At 33.4% G+C, this 22,751-nt stretch overlaps 1 protein-coding gene across 3 annotated transcripts in view; it reads left to right on the top strand.

The window, feature by feature from the left end:
* Positions 1–4,687: 4,687 nt before the first annotated feature.
* LOC128185789 (MAM and LDL-receptor class A domain-containing protein 1-like) overlaps positions 4,688–22,751 on the top strand; it is a 59,939-nt gene continuing 41,875 nt past the window's right edge. For all 3 annotated transcript variants that reach the window (XM_052855463.1, XM_052855470.1, XM_052855456.1), the window contains exons 1-12: positions 4,688–4,795; positions 7,048–7,287; positions 8,567–8,637; positions 10,536–10,712; positions 10,931–11,011; positions 11,667–11,771; positions 13,594–13,678; positions 13,796–13,937; positions 14,023–14,098; positions 14,190–14,384; positions 17,497–17,623; positions 19,048–19,182. In XM_052855463.1, coding sequence (XP_052711423.1) covers positions 7,197–7,287; positions 8,567–8,637; positions 10,536–10,712; positions 10,931–11,011; positions 11,667–11,771; positions 13,594–13,678; positions 13,796–13,937; positions 14,023–14,098; positions 14,190–14,384; positions 17,497–17,623; positions 19,048–19,182 — 1,285 coding nt within the window. In that variant the 5' untranslated portion in view covers positions 4,688–4,795; positions 7,048–7,196. The remainder of the gene's footprint in view (positions 4,796–7,047; positions 7,288–8,566; positions 8,638–10,535; positions 10,713–10,930; positions 11,012–11,666; positions 11,772–13,593; positions 13,679–13,795; positions 13,938–14,022; positions 14,099–14,189; positions 14,385–17,496; positions 17,624–19,047; positions 19,183–22,751) is intronic.

Below are 22,751 nucleotides of genomic sequence, written 5' to 3'. Positions count from 1 at the left end.
AAAAAACTATTTTGTATTGTCGCATTTATTTCTAGAACACATTCTATCCACCAATTAATAATGAAGATAAAGTTTAAAATCAATAAACCTCTAGATTTTATATTTGACTACAAGTACCTAGATTCTATGAAATAGACTATACACACGAGGCATGATTTTTACTGCCAAACTGAAAGGGTCAAATAAAATCACGTGGTCTAAAATTCAAATGACAATAACATTCGCAGGGGTGAAGCTACTGACAAACAAGTCAATAAAACAGGACTATCAACAGTCTCGTTTGAAGTCATCTTTTCGTAAGTTCTATGGTCGATACAACAATCTTGTCAGAAAAAACAATCTTTCACTGGGTCGAATGCTGACTGACGTTTTTCATACTATTTGTTAGACCATAATTAATCACCTAATTGTCTACGGACTTTTCCGCCCCCCCCCCCCCCCCCCCCCCCCAATTACGACAAAGAGCACACGGCGGGTGTGACCGGTGTCGTATAATTTAAGGTCCGCCCCGTAAAATGGTCCGACCGGACCTTTAATGTTAACATTAAAGGTCCGGCTTTCCCCTATAAGAAAAGGTCCTACCCGTAGTCATTTATATAAGTTAAATAAATTGGTTAATATTCTCTTTTGCTAATGTACTTGTATCTTAACGATGTCTTTGTTTATATAATCCAGTCAGTCAGCAGAGGATGCTCACTCCTCCTTGGCACCGGATCCTACCTCTACCTATTTGGAGGTCTGTGTTGCTCTGCTTTGAATTTGTTTTTCGTTTTATAGATTTTTGAGATGGTGACAATTTGTTATTGAAATTCAAAAATAATTTTTTTTAATCCTCTCCGTTTTTGGGACCGTCATTCAACATCATAGTTCCCTCCCAAGTCAATCAAAACAGCACGTTGCAATTGTATCAGCATTTGATACTCTTTTCCCTATTCAGCAGCTACGACCCAACTTAAAAAAGGCAGAGTTACAACTTTATGTAAATTAGATTTCCCTCCACTGTTTGTTTACGTTTTAAAAAATTTCAATATATATTAGGCATTTCTAAACATGTTTATATAAACTGTGTTTAAAAGATATAATTGACTGTATATTATATTACAGAACTTGTACATATGTATGTTGTTCGAATTCAAGATTGACGCCTTTTGAATATGCGTATCAGTGATATATTTGGAAGGATTTACACGAAGTATTACACAATAATGTAAACTCCCTTTTTGGGAGTTGATTTTAATATATATGCAGTTACTCTGACAAACCGAAAGTGAAACAGTGTTTGGACCAAAGCACAAATCATCGCAGCTGACAAGACTTAGTTCTTGAAAATGACTTATATATTCGATATAATGTATGCTAAAGCATTGTTTTTCAAGGAAACTTATTTATAAATACTTTGAAAATAGTCAGATTTTAAATGGTACGAACAATTTAGATATTTTTTGTAGTCGTATGTATTCTTACGCCAGAGTTCAATATAGTCTCGTTCAACCCGACGCTCGGCTGTCTCCGTAAATCTCCGACAAGCAGAGAGTCTCTCTTGCCAATCGCAACTTCTCGGGCCTTTTCGGCAGGCCCGGAAAAACACCTCGAATGTATTACCTAGGCGTCCATGACAACCCCACTTTCTATAAAACTTGATAAATACGACACATTTTACGATCTGTTGAGATGTAAGCTAGGCTTCATTAAAGTAAATGATTTACCCTAAAATATAACACAGAAGCGACTTATAAGGCTTTCTAGCCGATACTTACTTTAATGGGAAGCGACTCCATTTTGTATAAAATTCTAACATCTGGTAATGTTAATACATTCGAGGTGTTTTTCCGAGCCTGCCGGAAAGGCCCGAGAAGTTGCAATTGTCTCTTTTGCTTGTTGGAGATTAACGGCGACAGCCGAGCGTTTAATTGAACAAGACTAGAGTTCAATATTGCTTGGATCCATAAATTTTCCAGAAATATTTCTATCATTGTTAAATAGTTTGATTGAATTAATTTTTTAATATTACTTAACATGATTCATATGGGGTTTTATCAACATTCTTGTGTTGAAAAAGTCCAAAAATTCATATTATAAAAATGTGCGTAATTCAAATACAGATTAGAAACTACCTGTACTTGTCATGCAAAATAAAATATCATTGTTTTTAAAATAAATAAACATCGATAAAATCAACTCCCGTCAGTTCCTCGGTACTTTGATTTCTTTCAGCCATTTACCGCATATCTAAATCAGTAGATGAAAAGATATAAAGCGCACTAATATACGATTTCGACTAAAATATGGCGCTTTTGCAAACTTAAGACATTTTTAATATTATACAATTTTTAGCTTTGAATTTTTACTATACTTAATATAACTTATAGAAATTTTTACCTTAAAATCTTATGGTAAATCTGATGTACAATTCGTTGACCACACTCCTTAACAATAATTTTCTATAGTACATCTTTAACTTTGTCTCTGAAATTACTGATGCTATATTGATAAGTTTTGCGCGTGTGACAACTTTTAGGAATCAGAAACTAAATAAAGTCTGTATGGAAAAGGGGGCATGCATTATGAAATTAATACCCCGGCGTAACGGGACAACGCTGTCCTCAGCTCCGTCAGACGTCACAACGTTCACTTACGATCTTGACCCATCTGGAATTTTCTGACCACGTATAAACCATATTAGGTCAACTACAAACCATGTAACTAATGATAAATGTCACCCACCCATATCATATGTTCCCACATTATTTTGTATTCAGTAGAGATTCTCTCTAATGAGCTATACCAGCCTGTGGACTGATGCTTTTTTGGTGCCAGTAGTTTTTTTTTTTTTACACGTGTTACTGAAAAAATGTAATGTAAGCACTGTAAAATTAATGCTTCATGAAGCTTGAATAAACAATGATTCTAAAACTCTCTTTTTAATAAAACACTTTATGTGGAAACATACATTTTTATTTCATCAGATATATAAAAGAAAAAGATTTGAAGATCACGTTTAAGGTACTTCACTACACCGAGACTTATATATACTTTTTAAGACACTACGTCACAAGATGGCTATTTAAGGTGGCTCTATACACCACTTTTTGATGACGCAGTACGCAAAAAAGTAAATCTGGAAGCATCCAATTTCGGTACTGGCTGATTTAAACTGAGGCTAATTGTTTTGGGACCGCTCTTTTGAAAAATGTGTTATATGAATAGATTTAATTGATAATTGGAAAATTCATTACTTACAAGTAATGTGGTATGTGACACCTTCACGTTGTGTCGTATTATTTATCGAAATAAGCAATAAAATAAAGTGTAATTTTTTGAATACTTTCTTTTCCATTATCGACATCTTTCAGCGTGGCGCAGTGGGTTAATGGGTTCACTACAAACTTGTAGATCATGAGATCGAATCCCGTTGAGGACAATAAAATTCTTAACTTTCCAAAAATTTTTCTAAACGTATTTTTTGGTTGAATACTGTGAAAGAAAATTCTAAACCGGTGAAAGTATTTCTTTAATCCACATTAATATCGACAGATGTTCCTTACCACCTTAGGGGGATGGGAGGGTGGCTTTGAAGTTCTCATAGGTTGGGATACATAAATCCTATTAGTTAATTTTCCCCTTTATTTATTTGACTTAGGTTTGCATTAAAGCAAATATACCTACTTATATAGGCCTATAATGAAATATGTATGTATTTATCATTCCAACATGATGTTTACGAAATTTTCTTCATTTCAGAAATGAAAAGTTCCCAAGGTGTTTGGGCCTTGGGACTTAGGAACGATAACTCTTACCTGAGGAACTTTCATACCAAATAAAATTTAAAATATATTTTGTGTTTATTTGCAATGATTTATTAAAATACATTTTCTTATAACATCAAGCAGCTTTTACAGATGATTTGTCAACAGAGTAAGAAAATATGAAAAATTATGTGTTGGGGAAATACTAAAAAAAATTGCAATAATAACATTTTTGAATATTAAGAAGTGTTATATATTTTTTAGGTGTCCGAAGGAAATATCCATCATATGACAAAAACAATTTCTCTCAATTTGTTAATAGTTAACTTTTTAAAAATTATTTTACAAAAACACGAAAAAACATTTAATAATTCTTTAAAAATACCTATAGTATCCCTATCATCATTTTAATATTTTATAAGTATATGTTTTGTGGCCTTCTATTGAAAAGTGGAATAAACTGTGGGTGTATAGTTTTGTGAAACTGTTAGTATCAATCGATTCAGATGTGTATCGTCATAGCTCAGTGGTTAAGGTATCATGCTTGTGAACTGCATGTCATGAGTTCGAATCCACCCGGGGCTTTTGTTCATGTTTACTGAATGACATTTTTGAAAATATAATTTTTTTCAATCTAAAATTGCACATTTTTTCGCCGATTCGACATGTATACTTCTTATCTATCATGCTTTCTATCATAATCAAGCAATTTTCTGCCGATTTGAGAAACTATTTCAAGGTGTAGTGAGGAACCTTAAACCGATTAAAACTTCACTGTAACTAAACAATATATTATCTGCAGATTATACGTGAGGCGCATGGTATGAATGGTTCGCACTTGTAAACACTATTGTCAACGTCATGGTAAACAACTCATTGATTGAATTGGCCGAACCGCAGACAAATTGTCACGTGATTTCTATATATGGTAAGCTTTCAAGGTGAATTCGAAAGACTTCTGATTACTTTCCCATTGGTCAGTTCTTGGCTTGGTATATATCAGTGTAAAAGACTGATATCTGAATATTTTTGCTGAGAAAGGGACTGAGGTAAGTTGTGCAACCTATCTAAATGTAATGTTTAATAACCAATCATGAAGCGAGGCCTAACAAATCCGACGGCAGGCATGTGTTTTACTTTAATGACACATTTACCGGTGAACAGGTTGGGCAAAATTACAGCATTGAGGAATGATTACGCTAAACGGGAACTATTCCCCGTTTCAGTAATATGCAGGGTTTTCTCGATGTTTAAAATAAATCAAAAATACCCTTTAAGTAAAAATAAGCGCACGAGAAATGCAATGTGGTGCAAAAGTACTTTATACAAATGACCTTCGTGGCCTAAAACTTAAATCATCCACAGCTGCGAACGAATATATGACGATTTTGAACTCGTGGAAATCGTGAGTATTCTTGCATTGATCGTAAATTTTCCATTGATTGTTTGCTTTTACTAAAATCCCCAAAATTTCATAGTTTTGTGTTCAATGAGTTGACACAACTTAACCATTCAAGAAAAATTTAAAAATAAATGCAGAAATTGTTGTTTATTTTGGATTTAATATTTTGATCTCGGGAAGACCATGAAAACTACGGAAGCTTGTATCAGCAATGCTTTTAAACATATCGTAAACTACAATTTAAGAGAAAATGATATAAAACTGTGTTTATTTAGAAGAAACTTCAATCAAAAACCACATAATGATTAAAAGAAATTATTGTTCCATATTTTAATAGAAAATGAAAAAAAATATTGAACGAATAATTTTTTGTACGTGTTTACATGTGTATAAAATAACCACATTATTATCCATAGAGGCTACCGTAAAAAATTTGCTGAATAGATTTTGTTTTTTACTGGATTTCGCCGAAACGCAGCTGTAAATGTTAAAATTTCAAGCATACACATAGTAAGTGGGTCCTTGTTGATAATAAAATGTAAAAATATTCTTGCACTTATTGTTCAGTTTAAAGAAAACGACGTGAATGGAAAAACATGTCAAAATCCCGCATTTGCGGGAATGTTTTTATTACTGAAACGGGGAATAGTTCCTGTTTAGCGTAATCATTCCTCAATAGGGTAATTGTGCCCAACCTGAACAAGGTCGAGATAAACATATTGCACTTAAATTCATCATTTCTTGGAGAGCAGTAAGGGAGGATGTGTTTAGAGATCCCGGAGTGAATACAAGGAAGTGGCCATATCCAATAACAATATGTGAACAATTTAAATCTAGTCGTGCTCAATGATAATGTTACAGTCGTTTAACATCTAGCTGGTGCATACATGTAGCTTCAGCAGGTCCAGTACAATCTCCCGATTAGCTATATAACCGGCTTGAAGAAGATATAAAGCTTATCAAGCTATTCAGATACTAGAGTAGCTTGATTTAGCTATTGCCTCATACATTCGTCTTATATATGTAATTTTTTCAGCATGTATAAAAATCGCATTTTATTGCAGTGGTCGTTTTCACATTTGAACTGCTCTGTAAACAATGCATGCAAAGATTACTCATCAACTCATGTCTCTTTCAGAGAAACTTGCACTTACAATTTTAAAAGTTTTTGGGGCAAATGATTCATGACAATACAGTTAGTTTTTTGCTAATAATTCATTACAATGAGAAGATATCATACTTATCCACGCCTCAATGCCAACAATGTGGCGGACAGTTACCCAAACAATGGAAATGTATTTTTTGTTAAAGCAATGTTTAAATTGGTTTTTTTTTTTATCAAGGTTACTTTTAAATGGCCCATGGTGCAAAAATTAATAGATCACGCAGGTAAATTGCGATTTTTTGTCTATTTCTCAAAATTTGTGTGAAAAACTGCAAGAAAAAAGCATTAGCGAGGTATTCCAAATAGCCTTATAAGGCTATAAAACTTATTTAAGCTATATAGTTAAATCAAGAAATTGTACTAAACCTTTTTAGTGAAAGAAAATTTGAAGATTCCTCACTAGCATTGCAAAAGTTGTATATTTAAACAGGTACTGGATAGCTTAATGGACAATTTGGTTAGCAAAGAAGTACTGAATAAAAGTATAAAAACCGTCACTATACATGTTTAAACACAGAACAGGAATAATAAATAGTAGGAGAGGGAACTCGAACGCCCTAGTCTTCTTGTTAATCTCAATCTAATTAGTCGTGTTAAAAATAATATTTGGCGAACAGGCGATGCCATTAATGGACTATAGACTTCTGAAGTCAGATATCCAATCGAAAAACTTAAAAACATTTGGTTGTTTTTCCCCAAGCCAATTACATAATCATCTTCACCTGTATTTGTAGATCCGTATAGTTCTGGAGGAAAGGTGTTCATCTATGTCGTAACAATCCCTCCCTGTACACCTAAATACCCGGACTCGTGATTTACCCAAACCCACCAGACTGGTATATACGCAGTCCCTCTTGTTCAGGATCCATCACACCTGGGGAGGATGGGTCTCCTGCAGCCAGCTGTAGTGTTACTTCTGTTGTTGATTGTCTTGTGTATAGCGGGACATGCAGTGGATGGATACAATGGGAGAGGTATCGTTTATATATGCACATTAATTATCAATTAACTGTTAAACAGAAAAAACCAACCCTCACTCGATAAATGACCATTAATCCTTTAGCTGAAATGCTAGCTTAATACAACAAATTTTTGTTTTGTACATAAATACTACCCGGTAACAAGCTTTTGATTCCATTCCCTCCCTCATTTACATTTGTTCTTACGGTAGGCCATCACTGTTTGTCAAATCGACTGTATAAGGAAAGGGATCAAATAGGTAGATTACCTGCTGCCCAATCCTTATGTAATATTTTACATAATAAAATATTGTTTACATAAATCCTTAATATTGTCATCATAATTATGATAACATTTGAAAAATGATTGTGCTTGACGTAAAAAAAATTAAAATCTATGTGAACCTGGGAAACCTCTATTTTCAAATTTTGTTTTTAAAAAAAATCATTTGTAGTCACTGCTTTTTATATGGTGTGTTATATGAAACAGTACACCTTGATATTGATAATTTTCAACTAGAGTGAATTAATGACGCATCCTGATTAGTGTCAATAGGTCGAATCGTTTTAGTAATGATTGACGCATTTTTGAAGATTTTTTAAAGACACAATAAAGAGTATTTCTCTCTAATTTGTATAATTGCCCATTAATATAGAATAGAAATAGGACAAAAATGTACATATTTGACTCGTTGTTTTAAGAGATTTTAAACGTGGGACGAAGCTTAAAGATTGTAAACAATGTACCCCTACATTGAGATTTAAATTATTTCTATTGTTAAATTGTTATGAACTTTCAAATTATTCATTTTAACAGCAACTTTTTTCAAATTTCAAATACAAGTAAAGATAGGTTTCAAACAAGGAGTGAAAGTCTTCGTGTATACATGAAATCATTTTAATCAAATAAAAATGGGCTGCAATCGGAAAATATGATTTTCTACATTATCGAAACAGTGTTGCAAAAGCCGATCTTAATTATTCAGTGAAACAAATTTTATTCGCGCGCAAGAAATTTTTGCGAGGTTTATGACATTCTCTAGACGACGTCACGAATTTTTTTGTCGCAATAAAACTAAACCTTTAATGTATTTCTGGTTTGTTTAGGTTTTGAAATAACTACAATCGCTCAAATTGGTTTATCACTGGCAAATCGTGAAATTAGTAAATTTGTCGCTAATAAACGTTGTCCTACAGCATTAAATTCGATGATTTTATCTGGTTTTCAGAATAAGAATAACATTTTAATGAAAACTTTAATTTAAATCTTTTTAAATAATTATTTTAATTGTAGTTATCGGGAAAAAAGAAGCAAGAATCGTCCTGAATGAATTGAGAAAAAGACATGTGTCACACGTGTTGAAGGTAAGAAGTTTAGATATAATATTAAATATGTGTACATGTATCATTTGGTTGACATCAGGGCTAAGAGGTCACTATTGCTAGGCGTTATAAATAATCAAAGAATTGATGTACTGAAAGCCGGGCTTTTTTGATGTTCAGTTGTGCATAGTATCGTGTATGTTTGTGGCTGGCATCCCCCATTACTGACTGCACATCTCTCTCTCTCTCTCTCTCTCTCTCTCTCTCTCTCTCTCTCTCTCTCTCTCTCTCTCTCTCTCTCTCAATATAGATGTAAATAGGTGTTGAAATATGTTTTCAGTTTTTATGTCCTTCTGCAATGTACAATTCTAGTACAGTTGCAGCTGCATTTGTAGGTGCAGTGCAGCATGCATTTGATGTTAACAAGCGTCAGAGAGTGATTAAATTTTTTAGTGGCTATCATAAACATGTATGACTAGTGAAAGAATTTACTGTACATTTAATTTTAAAACAAGCTTTTTCAAAGCAATCCCCACTTTCTTCGATATGCGCCCGAACACAACGCTCTGTTGGTTGTAAAATAAATAATGGATTCCGTGTATGTTCCCAAAATGTAGTACTTGTCTTTAAAATTGTATTGAATATCAGACAAATAAATTTTCTTGCTTAATTAATAAAAATTAAAAAGATTTTAAAAAGTGGGATAGCTCTGTAACAACGCACTTTGAAAAAAATGTTCGTAGTGCGTTATATTTGGTACCAAGTTATTGCACTTTGAAAAATATTTCAAAGTGCGTTATATGAAGGAACATTAACATTTCCTATGATCAAGACACTTAACGCACTGTGAAAAAATATGTATAAATCACTAATTTTGGATTTCGATTTCTATTAAGGTAATGGTATGATAATCTATAAACACTAGTGAATATATGATTTGCATATGCAACGCCAGGGAGAACGGGGAGGGGATATTAATACCGTTCAATTAATTGTACATCATTTAATTTGGGTTTTTTTTTACCCAAAAAGAGATCATTTTAAGGAAGTAACTTTGCTGCATACGTAATCACAAGATAAAATGGTCAAAGTTGCCGCTATGCGATGTAGTTTATATCCAAATAAAATAATACAAATTTCACAAGTGCATCATTTTTCAAAGTGCGTTGTAACATAGCTCTCTTTGGTAAAGCGGGAGCTTTTACTTTTGACACTGTTTAGTTCTTTGTTTACTTTTAAAGTTTAGCTATTTATAGTAACATTGGCGATTTACCTGTCTAGAGCCAGAACTGATGCCCTGTTAAAAAAAACTCAAAACATGTTGCAAATAGACTAAAAATAGCTCAAACATCAGATGTAGAATTTTTTAAAAGCTTTTTTATTCTTTTTGCAAAGCAAAACAATTTGTCGTTAATGTGAAACTAATGAGGTATAGAGTTTCAGTACAGGTAAGTGGGTCTCGATTTACACAGGCGTGCTTTCTCATCCTCTTTTAGTGCATTTAAATTGTCGCATTGCAGATGGTAGTTCTTCGAACATTTTCATCATGGTCATTTTAATTATTTTTTTCGCTTTACAAAGTTACAAATAATTGATTCAAGAGGTCAACCACACAAGCCTTTTATTTTACATTCGGAAGTTTCAAGTTTTCTTCAAGGCAGATTTATATTTACTAAATACATAAGATAACAGGAATGCATATTTCTTGCAATGTGAATATCTGATTCGAAAATAAAAGTAGTATCAGATAACAAATGCACATGTACTTGTAGTTTGAATGTATTATTCTATCTTGTATGCTGTACAGTTACACCTACCCTATAATTCGGAAAATATTCAATATGATCTATGAAATGAGGAAGCTTTGTCGAGGGATATTAATGAAGTTGTCACCATATAATTGTATCTTTGATAATTTACTCTTAAAATCTCTTCTGCAGAGGTCAACTGATTCTGAACTGAATTCTGAAATAGACGAAGAAGAGACAGATGTTGAACTTGCTATGATAGAACGGGAGTTAGAGCGTTACGAAAATGAGTTGCAGAACACTGAAGACAAAGGACCCAAAGAACGTGAAGCAGAGGGCGGGGAAAAACTCATCCAGGAGGCGCTGAAGGTGAGGGCGCGAAATTCAAAATGAAGGGTAGAATATAATAGTTGGTTCTTTGTCACGTAAGATTAATTTGGAAAGTAGGTTAGCTAGAAGGAAAAAACATCATGCTATTCTTGTAAAGTGCTAATTTTAAACACTGCTCGCTCTACACATATTAATTTTTTGTCATGTTTACTTACCGTTAATAATAGAAGATTGAATTAGTGCAACTTCGTTCTAAGGGTAATGTTGATCCCGACTCTGACGTGGTGAATCTATTAGAGAGCATGTATGTGGACGAAGGTTCCAGACACAACCAACACGTGAGTAACGAACATAAATGTTCAACTCATTATGATTTTATATATATTAAGCAAATTAAAACTTTTCCTAAGATCTGCAAATTTAACGTGTCAAATTTTGATAATTTCAGGCCAAATATTCTCTAAAATATTAGAAAACAAACTCGGAAGAGAAATGTTTTGTCTGTTACCTTTATACTTAACTTTTTAAATTACATTTACTTGAGTACACATACCAGAAGAAAACTTGATTAGTTTAGGGACTTTTCAGATATCACACCTATTGATAGGTAGGTATAAGTATAATATTCGGATTAACATGGGTCACAAAGCATACTGGATAATGGATGTAATTCTGACTATACAAATGTACTTCACTTTATCGATTCCAATATAAAGTAGAATTATTTTAACAAGACCTAGGACTTTCTGCAGGATGTAGCTATCTTTTGTTGTAATTTCAAGAGTAACATACACAGATTGCGTAGTCTTAGCTCAAAAGCCAGACAAATCTTGTTGATTTCAAAGAGACATGGTTGAGTGGACTACAATGATAAAGACAGGCCTACGTCAAATTGCTGTTTGCCACAACTACCTAAAGTCCAAGCTTGTGTTGTGGGACTTCTTCTTGCTTCTACACACGAGACCTGTATGTTATTATATTCATTTGTTTTAGCCGGAAGGTATTGAAAACATCGCTTCAAAGAAAGGAAAGGTATTTGGTGACACCCATGACGGTCATCGCTTGACACAGCAGCAGATTGAGGAGCTGAATCAGATGGTAAGTTAATGTCAGTAAATGAACCAATCAGATGATCAGTCTGCCAGAAATTCAACCAATCAGATGGTACGTCAATGTCAGAGAATCAAACAATCAGATCGTTGGTCAACGCCAGTGAATAAACTAGTAGACTAATTGTTCTCGAACAATTAGAGGTCTTTCCACCTCTTTGTTTTTTTTTTGACATAAGATTGCTTCGATAGAATACAGTATTTCTCTGCGTTACTTCACAAAAAGAGTCAAACGATTAAGTTTGCAAATTTTTATTGCTTGACCTTGACCCTTGTCCTTTATGTCATTTTGATCTGACAAGGTAGACGCTTCAATACCAAGTGGTCCGATCTATCTATGATTATTGATTCAAAAGTTATTTATGTTTTTATTGATTGTTCAAACTTTCAGGGGCAATAACTGCTATAAAAGGGACTTTGACCCTTTCGGTATGATAGATTGAACGAGCGTCTAAGTGTACTGAATACATTATTAAAAGTTTCAAGTCTCTACCTCTAACGGTTAATGAGGGGTAGCGATAACAAGCATTTTGTACAATAGGGGCAATAACTCTATAATTGTTACATGGCAAGGGTCAAAGGGTGATATTTTGAAATGCCTTAAGATGTCCTACTACATCCATGAAAAAGTTTTTCTCTACCACCCTAAACAAAATAGACACAAAAACTCATTAATTAAGAGATTTCCAAATGACCTTGACCTTTGACCTTTATGTCATTTTGTTCGGCCAAGGTAGATGCTTCCATCCCAAGTGGTCCGAAGTCTCTATAATAAGTAATGAAAAAGTTGGAAGTGATTTTATAGAAATGTAAATACTTTCAGGGGCAATAACTACCAGAAGGGGGGCTCAGATCCTTTTGGTATGAATAGATTGAAGAACCCTCTAAGTGTACTGAAGACATTGGTAAAAGTTTTAAGTTTCTATCTCTCATGGTTTCAGAGGAGTAGCGATAACAAGGTTTTCGTACAAAAGGGGCAATAACTCTGTAACTATTTATAAGAAGGAGCCAAGGGGATATATTTTGAAATGTCTTAAGATGTCCTACTACATCCATGAAAAAGTTTTTCTCTTCCATCTTTAACAAAAAAGATCTAAAAACTCATTAATTAAGAGATTTGCAGATGACCTTGACCTTTATGTCATTTTGTTCGGCCAAGGTAGATGCTTCCATCCCAAGTGGTCCAAAGTCTCTAGGATAAATAATAAAAAAAGTTGGAAGTGATTTTAAGGAAATTCAAATACTTTCAGGGGCAATAACTGATAGAAGGGGGGCTCAGATCCTTTCGGTATTAGTAGATTGAAGAACCCTCTAAGTGTACTGAAGACATTGGTAAAAGTTCCAAGTCTCTATCTCTTATGGTTTCAGAGGAGTAGCGATAACAAGCTTTTCGTACACAAGGGCAATAACTTTGTAAGTTTTGGGAATGATCAAGCAAAGGGTCATTTGATACCATAACTTTTAATGGCCAATAACATAAAGAAAAAATTGTTTCAATATCTCTTGAAATAAAAAAGTTGTCCCAAGGAAAATAGAAAAGAAAAATTATAAGAATAATAAAAAACATAAAGAAAACAAAAGGTCTTTCACCTGAAAGGTGGAAAGACCTAATGAATCAACACAGCCAGGCTCATAGAAATTTTTTTAAAAGTGAAGAAGGGAGGGGGCAAAGCTAACCGAAACGAGTTTTTCAAAATCCCGTCGATTCTTTACGTGTTTAAAGTAAAAATAATATTTCTTTGACACAAAATTAATAAATTCTGATTGACCAAATTTATCGTAATTAATCTGATCTTTTCACTACCTTATAGAATGGTGGAAGAAAGAAGAATTTCCTGAAGTCGGCCACTCTCTGGACAGATAACATCATCCCTTACACCATTGACAGCAGTCTGTGTGGGTCTTTTATACTGAGTTGTTTGATACATGAGAGTTGATATTACCAGCAGAAATTTCAACATTATATTAAAAAAAGGCAATATCTATTCTTACATGTAAGTAGTTTTAATTTAGCCACAGATCAGAGTAATGTAGACGTCCTTAACAAGGCCATTCAACAGTTCACTGACTACACCTGTTTGAAGTGGGTCCCCTATGGTTCGGCGGAGGCTAACAAGGCCTCTTATTCTACCTACATTGAGTTCATCTCTGGCAGGTACAGACGCTTGGTTTCTACAGTATCAGACTTTGTTGCAGTAACGTTGATGTTTATGTTTGTAAATTCTTGTGCTTTGTTGCAGTGGATGTTGGTCCTATGTTGGTAGAGTCTTTGACGACAAACAGCAAATCAGTTTAGAAGACCCAGGCTGTGTTTCGGTAATATGATGTTCGAATAAATTGGAATATGAAAGTATTAAAAAAGAATTATTTCCCTTGTTCTAAGATGTAACTACCAATCATATTGAAGGTATCGACAGCTGTTCATGAAATGACGCATGCTATCGGCCAGGAGCACGAACAGTCCAGGAATGACCGAGATAATTACGTCACCATGCTGTGGAGTAACATCCAGGGAGGAGAAACTAACAACAACATGGCGAAATCCAACACCTATGACTATAACCCTTACGACTATGAGTCCGTGCTCCAGTATAGTTTGACAGTGAGTTTGTTGCCGTGATCCAATCTTTCACTTAAGGAGGCCGACTTTAGTTTGCATTGCGCATGTTTTTGCGCAATCTAATATAATACAGTTGATTTATACTTCACTTAAAGATAAGTTTGTTAACCGTTACCGTGACTCAGTATATCTTAACGATAAGTTTGTTTACCGTTGCTGTGATTCAGTATATCTTAACGATTAGTTTGTTTACCGTTGCTGTGATTCAGTATATCTTAACGATAAGTTTGTTTACCGTTGCTGTGATTCAGTATATCTTAACGATAAGTTTGTTTACCGTTGCTGTGATTCAGTATATCTTAACGATAAGTTTGTTTACCGTTGCTGTGATTCAGTATATCTTAACGATAAGTTTGTTTACCGTTGCTGTGATTCAGTATATCTTAACGATTAGTTTGTTTACCGTTGCTGTGATTCAGTATATCTTAACGATTAGTTTGTTTACCGTTGCTGTGATTCAGTATATCTTAACGATAAGTTTGTTTACCGTTGCTGTGATTCAGTATATCTTAACAATAAGTTTGTTAACCGTTACCGTGATTCAGTATATCTTAACGATTAGTTTGTTTACCGTTGCCGTGATTCAGTATATCTTAACGATAAGTTTGTTTACCGTTGCCGTGATTCAGTATATCTTAACGATTAGTTTGTTTACCGTTGCCGTGATTCAGTATATCTTAACGATTAGTTTGTTTACCGTTGCTGTGATTCAGTATATCTTAACGATAAGTTTGTTGCCGTGATCCAATCTTTCACTTAAGGAGGCCGACTTTAGTTTGCATTGCGCATGTTTTTGCGCAATCTAATATAATACAGTTGATTTATACTTCACTTAAAGATAAGTTTGTTAACCGTTACCGTGACTCAGTATATCTTAACGATAAGTTTGTTTACCGTTGCTGTGATTCAGTATATCTTAACGATTAGTTTGTTTACCGTTGCTGTGATTCAGTATATCTTAACGATAAGTTTGTTTACCGTTGCTGTGATTCAGTATATCTTAACGATTAGTTTGTTTACCGTTGCTGTGATTCAGTATATCTTAACGATAAGTTTGTTTACCGTTGCTGTGATTCAGTATATCTTAACGATAAGTTTGTTTACCGTTGCTGTGATTCAGTATATCTTAACGATAAGTTTGTTTACCGTTGCTGTGATTCAGTATATCTTAACGATAAGTTTGTTTACCGTTGCTGTGATTCAGTATATCTTAACGATAAGTTTGTTTACCGTTGCTGTGATTCAGTATATCTTAACGATAAGTTTGTTAACCGTTACCGTGACTCAGTATATCTTAACGATAAGTTTGTTTACCGTTGCCGTGACTCAGTATATCTTAACGATTAGTTTGTTTACCGTTGCCGTGATTCAGTATATCTTAACGATTAGTTTGTTTACCGTTGCCGTGATTCAGTATATCTTAACGATTAGTTTGTTTACCGTTGCCGTGATTCAGTATATCTTAACGATAAGTTTGTTTACCGTTGCCGTGATTCAGTGTATCTTAACGATAAGTTTGTTTACCGTTGCTGTGATTCAGTGTATCTTAACGATAAGTTTGTTTACCGTTGCTGTGATTCAGTATATCTTAACGATTAGTTTGTTTACCGTTGCTGTGATTCAGTATATCTTAACGATAAGTTTGTTTACCGTTGCTGTGATTCAGTATATCTTAACGATAAGTTTGTTTACCATTGCTGTGATCCAGTATATCTTAACGATTAGTTTGTTTACCGTTGCTGTGATTCAGTATATCTTAACGATAAGTTTGTTAATCGTTACCGTGACTCAGTATTTCTTAATAAACGGCAAGTTTGTTTACCGCTACCGTGACCACTATATCTTAACGGTAAGTCTGTTAACCGTTAACGTGATCTAGTACATGTATATCTTAAGGATAAGTTTGTTTACCGTTACCGTGATCCAGTATATCTTAACGATAAGTTTGTTAACTGTTACCGTGTCAAAGTATATCTAAACAGTAAGTCTGTTTACCGTTACTGTGATCCAGTATATCTTAACGGTACGCATGGTCACCAATCGTCTCTCTATTTCAAACGTGGATCATCTTAGTTTAAAATGCAACTAAAATATGGTTGCTGAGAATAGCCGTTGCCATAGTAACCGAGGCTAATGATGGAAAATAGTAAAATTTACCCAGTTTGAAGCCACATTAGAAGGTTTTGTCCACTAATATACACTATCAGTACTTTTAAAATGTTACCATGAAAATCGACGGGATTTTTAAAAATCGGTTTTGTTACGTGTTCTTATAAGCTCTTGATTTTTTACATCGCTTTCAATATCCAAGTGGTGAACATTTAATTTTGAAAATTGACACCCGTTGCTATGGTAAGAAGGGGAAAAAATGGAAAAAAAACCCCTGAAAAATCGAAGTTGATTTTGATATGCTGTAATTCATGATTTTAGAAATGTTTGGCAACTGTAATTGTTGGAAATATGCCCATAGTTTTATAATATGCCACAAAAAGTTATGTTGTGCAAAACAGAAGTGTTGTAGCTATGGGTATTAAAGATGCAAAGAAAATCTCACCGAAATCCATACCAACGGCAATTATTTTAAAAAGATTTGCATTAATTCAAATTAAATCATATTTTGAAATATCTGTTTAGCTACCATGGAAACACTTTTAGTATATGCGTTTTTCCATATTAAATTTTTTCATTATATATTCTACCCAAGAAATTTGTTTCGATTACTCACAATATGTTCTAAAATGATTGATATTCCATTTCTACATCTTAGTCTCTGTTACCATAACAACAGTACCACATAGCACCAAATAAATGGTTTTAAGTTTTTTTTACTTATCAAAGTCTATCAATAATAAAGTATGAAGAAAATCTTTGACTATGCATGGCCACCAAATTATGATCTAAGAGCAGTTAGTTAAACTTTTTGTTGCTCCAAAAAATAATGATTTTAGTTAAAGAATGTACACAAATCATGAGTCAAATTTGAACCATAAAATGTAAATGTAATTAAGTAAAATTCAAACTAAAATATTGACGTCCAGCATGACTTTATACTGTAATGTTATCAGGTCTGATTTTATGTCGATCCTTTCTTCAGTCATTTAGCACAAACGGACAACCTACCATTGAGTTCAAGGATCGACGCCTGGATTTCCTGGCTGATTCTGCCACTGGACTCATGTTCTACGATATACAGGATATTACTGATGGTTATAATTGTACAGGTACACATAATTATTTAATTATTCCTTATAGTTAATGAGGTCTTGATGTCATTGTGTTTATTAAAAGTCTGATAGTTTCTTTTTAGAATTATTAAAAAAACCCAATGTATATTCAACATAACATCAATTTGTAACACTTAAATATGTTAAGTAATTGGAATATGTTAATTTATGGTAGCGTATGCGTGTCAAAACCTCCAAATAGTGTCATTGTTTAGAACTTTAATGCGTTTTCTTTTATAGAGTGGATCTGAGCTCTTTTTTTGTCATTCTCTAAATAAGGTTAAATAAAAATTAAATCGATTTCAATAAACAAAAACGTGAAGAGATGACCTACTGTCCTTTAAAAAACAACATATTTTGTATATCAACAATTGAACGTTTTAGGAAATAAATACAATTCCATAGATTCATGGCAAAGTCGCATATAGCATTTAAACACCGAACGTTATTGTTACTCAAATGGTTCAGTGGTTAGAGCACCAGAAATTAAGTAACCATATCAAATTGGGTTTTTAGGTTGTGGGTTCCATACTAACAAATTTTAGGGTTTAATTTTTTTCTTTTTTGTTGATATATTCAAAACTGAATAAAAGAATTAGAAATCTTCCTTTAGTAAATTTGTATTATGAGATTATCAAATATATTTAATTTAAAAAAAAGGAAATCGTATATTACGACTAAACCAAATGGGTATTTGCACTATCTTATTCCCTCATCGACTTATAAAGGATGAGTTTAAAGTCTGATAGAGTTTCTGATAGCAACGCATTTTTAGTTTCATATTAAAGATTTAATGACAAAACTTTAAACACATCCTCAAATTTAGACTCTATAAGAAATTCTTCGTATAATAAACATAATGGTCGATGGCTTGAATGGAAAAAAAAACCTTTTTTCTGAAATATTTTTATCTCAAGAGCTTCATGAACTTCTGAATCAATTTCCACAAAATTGTATCATTATGAATAGTCTTTTGTTTTTATTGGATCATGGATTGTATGTGTGTGGATATGTTATATCATTAAAAGAAAAACAGTAAATGAAAAATATTATTCATATAATTAAACGTTTTTGCATTGCAATAAATGAGTGTTTTGAGTCTCAAGAAAAAGTTTAGATATGCAAACGAAGGAATTGCTATTAAAGATTGAAAAAAAAATACCTAAAAGTAAAAATACCAACAATGCAAATATCCTATTCACACAGTTTCATAATTTCGGTCACCATAGATCTAAAATTAATATCAGACATGTATTTATGTTTCAGATTCATAAACACTTGCAATTTTATGTATACCTGACGTGAAATCACGTCATAAATAACGTGAAACGTGATATTACATGCTTTTCGCGTTTAGCTTCACATGTAAATTACGCTAGACACACTTGACTAACTATAATGAAATGAGAGAATGTTTTCAGCACCCTGCCGGGGCGCCGATGGAAACACCCCCCTGAAGCAGTGTCAGAACGGGGGCTTTGTACTTCACACCTGTAATTGTCACTGCCCTGATGGACTCACGGGGGATCTGTGTCAATCCGTCCGTACTGATCCAGGTAACAAGATAAATAAAAAGTTAGTGAAAAAGGTTTTATAGATTTGAGTTCTTTATCATTAATTTTTGAGGTAGATTCTCCTATTATTTTTATGAGTACAGAGGTAAGGGTCCTCCATACCATTGAGATAAGTTTCTTTCATATTAGCCTATGTCTCTCTCTCTCTCTCTCTCTCTCTCTCTCTCTCTCTCTCTCTCTCTCTCTCTCTCTCTCTCTCTCTTAACGATGAATATGAAGTTTTATAGCATGCTTTCGATTTGAAAATGACAGAAAGATTGTTAAATTATGGGGGCGGGGGTCGACTTTATAAGTAAATGTATCCGTACACGATGTTGTCGACGGCCTCTGAGCCCTTTGTAAGTCATTAGAAATTCTTGTAATAAGGTTATTCGTCTATTATTAGGGTCTTCCGTTTCCAACGGAAGACCCTCTTGTTTTTCTTCGGTTTCTTTTTAGGGTCTTCCGTTTCCAACGGAAGACCCTCTTGTTATTCTACGGATTCTTTCTATTATTATTATTCTTAACATTCTTTTTCTGCCTTCTTTAAAGCTTTATTTCTCGAAAACTATTCGCCCGATTTGCACAAAATTTTCCGGACTTATACGACATCGGAGGGGATAAATGTTTTTAGTTAAGTTTTTTGCTGAAGTCACTTCCGGTTTCAGATATTGACGATTTTATAAATTTTTAAGGGTCATTTTGTCCATGCATCTCCTCCGAAACTAATCAAGATAGAAGCTTGAAATTTTCAGGGATTGTAGATGAATGTATGTAGATGTACCCCCATGCTTCCAATGATGAAAATTACTAAAGGCCCCAAAGCTCGCCTGGACCTGAAAATTGACACCAAATTTGTTCAAGAAATGTTTGCACATTTTTTGTGAAATCTTTTGATGTACAAATATTTTTATAAAACATGTAATGCAAAAGTTGTTTCAAATTACACGGGCTTTCATTTGATATCAAGAAAAAGGGGCTGGCCCCTCAAATTAGGGGCCAAGAGGGCTGTAAAGTCTTCTTACAATAACTCTTTACTGAATAATAATTTGTTATTAATTATGGAAGCAAAAATGTTCATTGTACAGCTGTTTATCTATACAGTACCATACTTAAGTCATATGTTACGTAATTAGTGGTTTCAAGGGGCCAGAAATTCAAAATTTCGATCATTAATATATGAAAAAGGAGAAATATTTTGAAAAGCATTGAAGGACAAAAGTTGCTTAAAATAATGTTCTGTACAATATGCCACCTTTAATTTTTTTTTGTTCATGGCCCCATTTAGGAGATAAAGGGTCGGCCCTTAAAAACACATTTGTAAAGATATCCTAAGAACGGTTAACATTTCGTGAACACTTGTTTAACAAAATATGTTTATATTTGCAAGACCTTTTATTTGATATCAAGAAAAAGCGGCTGGCCCCGCCAATTAGGGGTCAAGAGGAGTCTTAAATCTTCTTACAAGAACTCTTTACTGAACAATTATTTGTTATTAATTATAGAAGCAAAAATGTTCATTGTACAGCTGTTTATCTATACAGTACCATACCTAAGTCATATATTACGTAATTATGGGTTTCAAGGGGCCAGAATTCAAAACTTTGATCATTAATATCTGTGAAAAAGGAGAAATATTTTTTAAAGCAATGTAGACCAAAAGTTGTTCAAAATAATGTTCTGAACAATATGATACCATAAATTTTGTTAGTGGCCCCGGTTAAGAGTTAAAGGCTCGGCCCCTAAAATACAGTTGTTTAGATATCTCGATAACGGTTAACCATTCGTGAACATTTGTAAAACAAAATATGTTTATATTAGCGATACCTTTTATTTGATATCAAGAAAAAGGGGCTGACCCCTCAAATTAGGGGCCAGAAGGGCTAATAAGTCTTTTTTATATTAACTTTTTTCTGACTAATACTGTAAAACGAGAAAATTTGGCGCATACGTATTTTAGCGCAAACGCAAGTGCCAGTACATTAGCGCAATTATATTTTAGCGCATGCATCTTTTCTTTAAAAAAGAATACAAAAATGTTGTTGTTTGATTAATGATCACGCCCTAAATTTAGTTCTGTGTTCACTTAAGCACGTGAACACAATGACTTTGATTTCTATCTCGCATGCATGGTAAACTGTCGTTGAGAACAATACACTTACTTTTGTGTAAATCGTCAGTAGATAGATATGAAAACCTCATTTATTGGCGATGATGTGTAATTTTTGTTGGTAAGCAAATTTGAGTTATCGGACTTTGAATTTAACGTGTCGACTTGGATAACACTAGAAGAGTCCCGAAACTAAAAATGAAATCACCATGAGTTTCGATCACCATGAGAGAATCTTTTTCGCAGTAATTTTACATTTAAAAAAATAGGTATCGTCTTGTTATCTTTATATCCACTAATCAGAGATCAAAGAAATTATTATCAATCATGTATTGTCAGCGTTAACGATCGCCACGCTAAATCACATTTTCACCTCGAGGCGCTAAATGGAAGTGGCATGGGGAGAAGCCCAATTTTCAAGGTGCTAATGAGAAATATTGAAAAGCAATTAAAACTGAATTAAGTAATCCAGGTTTAGGCACTTATACCCGATAACCCATACCGTTTACCTGTGTAATTGTTTAAACAAACAAAACCGACAGCATCTGATATTTAAATGAACACTTCTATATAGCCTTAAAAATGGAATGACGTTATTGTTTTGCAACTTGAAGAAATTTATTACATATGGAAAATCGTTGGCGCACTATTAATTTTAGCGCTTAGAGACAGTTGCGCCAAAGGCGCTAAAATTTGTAGTGCGCCGTATTTTCTCGTTTTACAGTAATTTGATATAAATCATAAAACAAAAAAGGAGCTTTTATTAAGCTTAATTTAAAACTGAAATCCGTTTTAAAATCGGACGATGCATTACAAAAATATTGGGATTTAAAAATTGAGTTTTCCGGAAATTTTTATTCCAGGTTCTTGGTTAAGAAAAAAGTGTTATGTTAAAAGTTAAAATAACTCGTGCCTAAAATGATTCGGAAATTGTTAATTCGTACTTGAAGACATTCGGGACTTTGTTTTTATTAAGTCGTTCTAGAAATTGTTATGGTTTTTGTTAATTCGTTCTTGAAATCATTCAGACATTGTTAGGTCGTTCTAAGAATTTTTCGATTTTTAAAAAAATATTTTTTTCATTTTCTTTGTAGTTGGTTTTAGAACTCTGCTTCATACAGGAACTTCTATCTTTACTCTCGACACCACCGGAAGACCCACTCGTTGCTTTGCAACGAGCTTTGCTCTAGTTATTATTATTTTATTTTTTATTTTTTTTCTGACTCCTTCTCGGCTTTATATCTCAAAAAGTTTTCATCCGATTTCAATGAAATTTTCAGAGCTTTTGTAAAGTTACCATGCCGCAAAGATGTTAAAGTTTCAGCATTTACGTCACTTCCGTTCAAATTTGGCGGCCATTTTTAAATTTAAAAAAAGTGATTTTGTCCGGAAGAAATCTCCGTAAACTTTAAAGATATCGCTTTGAAATTTTTACTGATGATAGATGTATCAATTCTATAAT

The sequence above is a fragment of the Crassostrea angulata genome, chromosome 1, assembly GCF_025612915.1.
Source record: "Crassostrea angulata isolate pt1a10 chromosome 1, ASM2561291v2, whole genome shotgun sequence".
Lineage (NCBI taxonomy): Eukaryota > Metazoa > Mollusca > Bivalvia > Ostreida > Ostreidae > Magallana > Magallana angulata.
The sequence above is the reverse complement of the archived record's forward strand: the minus strand, read 5'-3'. Positions and strand labels throughout refer to the sequence as shown.